Source organism: Aptenodytes forsteri, unplaced genomic scaffold (assembly GCF_000699145.1).
Source record: "Aptenodytes forsteri isolate BGI_AS27 unplaced genomic scaffold, ASM69914v1 Scaffold323, whole genome shotgun sequence".
NCBI classification, from domain to species: Eukaryota; Metazoa; Chordata; class Aves; order Sphenisciformes; family Spheniscidae; genus Aptenodytes; species Aptenodytes forsteri.
Genome location: NW_008795323.1, coordinates 73,690 through 76,956, shown reverse-complemented (window position 1 = coordinate 76,956; position 3,267 = coordinate 73,690). Strand labels below are relative to the sequence as shown.

General features: G+C 50.1%; 1 protein-coding gene across 1 annotated transcript in view; it reads left to right on the top strand.

Moving 5' to 3' along the window:
* The first annotated feature begins 1,036 nt into the window (after positions 1–1,036).
* DERL3 (derlin 3) overlaps positions 1,037–3,267 on the top strand; it is an 8,445-nt gene continuing 6,214 nt past the window's right edge. Inside the window, exon 1 of the mRNA XM_009280023.1 lies at positions 1,037–1,110. Within this exon, the coding sequence (XP_009278298.1) occupies positions 1,037–1,110 (74 nt within the window). The remainder of the gene's footprint in view (positions 1,111–3,267) is intronic.

Below are 3,267 nucleotides of genomic sequence, written 5' to 3'. Positions count from 1 at the left end.
GGCGAGGGCGCCAAAGCTCGTTAAGGCCTGTGCTGACATGGCGCACAGCTCCTTTCATCCTGCGATCCCGGGGAGTGCTGTGCTGGGCAAAATGGGAGCTGCCGCCTTTAAACAAAGCATCTGTTTATTCTTGAAACAATTAGTGAGGGCAGTTAGATCTTGAACTCGTTACTGAGCCCAAAACAATTACGATAAAAACAAGTTCCAGATGGGCTCAAAAGGAGTTGTTTTTGTCTTTACTAAATTAGAATGGATTCCATGTCTTCAAGTTCCTCTGGCATTTATGGACAGGAAACATGAATTACACACAATAATTTACTACAAACAAAAGAGATGAACACTGCAACAGCCCATTTATCTTTGCTCATGTGCCTTCTTGAGGGTTATGTGCTGTTTAACTCATGGGGAGAGTTAATAGCTTTTTTCTTTGTTTTCTAACTCTTTGCTATTTTGGTTTGCAGAAACTGAGACAGGAAGCTGTTGAGTTTCTGTTGCAGGGTTAAGCTTACCTGCAACCCCAGGCAAATGCTTGCATGTTCCTTAAAATCACCCCAGAAATTGGGAAAACCAAACCAGAGGTAGCAGGAGGGTCCAGTAGTGGTCTGTCACTGTGTGTGTGCAAAACCATTCCCTTTCAGGAAATCTATTTTTAAATCAGAGGCCAAATGAATCCACGGTGGCGAGTGTGCAACACACACTAGTTCTTCTTTTCCAGGAATATTTTCTTGTGAGTTGGTTTGTGCATAGTAAACGTTTACAGTACAACAGGTTACTATGACTAAGCCTGCAGATGCAGAATGGGTAAATACTGTCTGGAAAAGAGAGTTGCCTCTGGTACCATCATGTTTCAGTTCTTCCTGTGAGTGACTTGAACAAAGGTTACAGATGGGAGTTCTTCCAATTAGTTCCTTGGGCAGCTCCAGGAGCCCCCAGACGGAGACCTTTTTCAAAGCCCATCCAAAATGGACTGAAGTCTGGGCATCAGGCATACTTTTATGGAAACTCTGAGTTTCTGATGTCTTGAGTTTTGAAACGGATGCTGCACATCATTGACATGAATTCAACTGCTTCCGAAAGGAAGGGGAACCCAGAAGATGGCAGGCAGCAACAGTACGTCATTGCTGCTCAGACCTGTGCTTACGTCTGCTTTGGGTCCCTGGGCAGGGGGAGGGCGACAGGACAAGGCGGGAGGAAATCAGCAAAGAAACTCCTGAGTGGTGTTTCTGTTCTGGCAGTCCCTCATACCTTCTTGCAGCTGAGACAAAGAGTTTGTGTTTGCTTTTTTCGGGCTTTTAGTTAGATTCCATGATTTTATAGAAGGCAGCATGTCAGCATCACTACAAAGGTATATAATGTGAACTCAGCTACGTGGCTAGGCTGATGTGAAGTTGTGGAAGGACATAACTCCCCAAACCCATAAAATGTGACAAGGATTGCAAAAAAGACTAAAGCTGCCCCAGGGCGTACTGTAGTGCATGAAGTCAGCTTGGCTGAGCTCCGAAGGGAGTGAGATCATGGGCAGAAAGCAGCCTGGGAACTGAGGGTGTCACCTAGATTTGTTTGGCCCCTTTTGGTGCGAGATGGTGAGCTTTCTAATGCATTTCATTGCTTCTCCAGGCCTTAAGTAGAAACCTGGACAAGTAGAGTTCTCCAGTTTTGGCTGGCAAATAAGGGAAAAGCAGAAAAATGAGTAACTGATGACTTTTTTTTTAGATTTCATGCAATGTCTGATTTGCACGTAGTCTTCCACAGGGAGTAAGTGGGATTGATCATTTGGATTCTCATCTCTGTGGAGCTAGTGAGACTGAGCTCCAGGATGATGACCTCCTTCCAGCAGAGAGGCTCCAACGTTCATCCCCAGCCTTGGTTCAAACAAGGAAGGGGCAGGAATCACAGCACTTCAATTCAGCTTCTGGCTGGCATTGCCTGCAGGCAGTGAGAGCGGATAGGAAACCTCTAATCCCCCACCCAAAGGAGCAGGATATTTATTCATTTATTTCATTCGTTATTCACTCATTTGCTCTCAGTTCTTAAACTCAGTCGCCCCTTCTGCTGGGGCTGCGAGCTGCAGCAGCGGGGCATCTGGGCTGAAACAGCCACATGAATACAGGCAGCCCTTTGCAGAGCTCCCGGCCCTGATGAGGAGCGGTCTTTCCTTGTACCCTCAGCTCTTCCCACCTGCCAGAGCTCTCACATCCATCCCAGCTCCCACCAAAAGCCTGTAACAACACAGCCAAGCTTATCGACACTGCTGCAGTTCAAAGTCCAAGTTCCCCCCTCGACTCCATTCCCAGGATCCCTAATGCAACTCTGACCTGGAGCGGTTCCTCCTTCCCCCCGGAGCAGCCGGGTCAGAGTCGGCTCTCAGCACTGCAGCGCCCGGGGCGCCCAGGAACCTGTCCCCTGGTTCCACGGGTGCCCACCTGCCTCTTGTCTTCTCCCCTCTCTCCCTCAGTGTTGCTTTAACCTCCCGTCCCCTCATCTTCCAGCTGGGTTTTGTTCTTCATCAAAGGGCAGTCAGGATGGAGGTGGTGGAAAACACAAAGACTCCCTCCCCCGCCGGTGATTTCATTTCCCATTAACTGAGGGTTTAAAGGGAAATCTCATGGCTTATTAAGGCTCTGATGACAGCTTAACCCTCTCCTGCAGAAACCCAACACCAGGCCCGTTCCTCCGTCTGAAACCAGGGTGGCTGTAACATTCGACCTGGCTCCTGAGCACGGCAGACAGCTCTGAGAAGCATAATCAGCACAAGAGTGGAGGAGTCAGGTTTATGCAGACCTTTATCAGACCATCCTTTCAAAGAGTGTTTTGTAATACACGTGACGCAGTTACGTGGGGAGCAGAGACGCTGCACTCTCTCCTCGGGAGCTGAATGCACCATTCCCCAGGGCATCCCCGCGCCGGCGCCCGACCCACTGCACCTGCTGGAACCACGCCATCTCTTGGCTTCTTCCAGCGACCTCGCACTGCCTGGTGCGATCGCGCACAGCTCAGGGAAGCCCCTCATTGCTCCAACCAAGAGGAAGCAGGGGTTTTAGTGTGAATTACCGAAAACCCAAAGCCCTCTGTGCATTAGCGAAGGCGAGACCCTTTTGACCAATAAAGCACCTGGCGCACCAGCTGAGGCGCTCACACAGGTGCCCCTTTTCACGGCCCAGCTCTCAGCAGCGCGTCCCTCTCCCTCCAAGCAACCGGCTGTTCTCAGGTCGCAGGAATAACCCGCTGAGACCCCACCCGGCTCTCGCGTGCCGAGGGGCCGGCCCC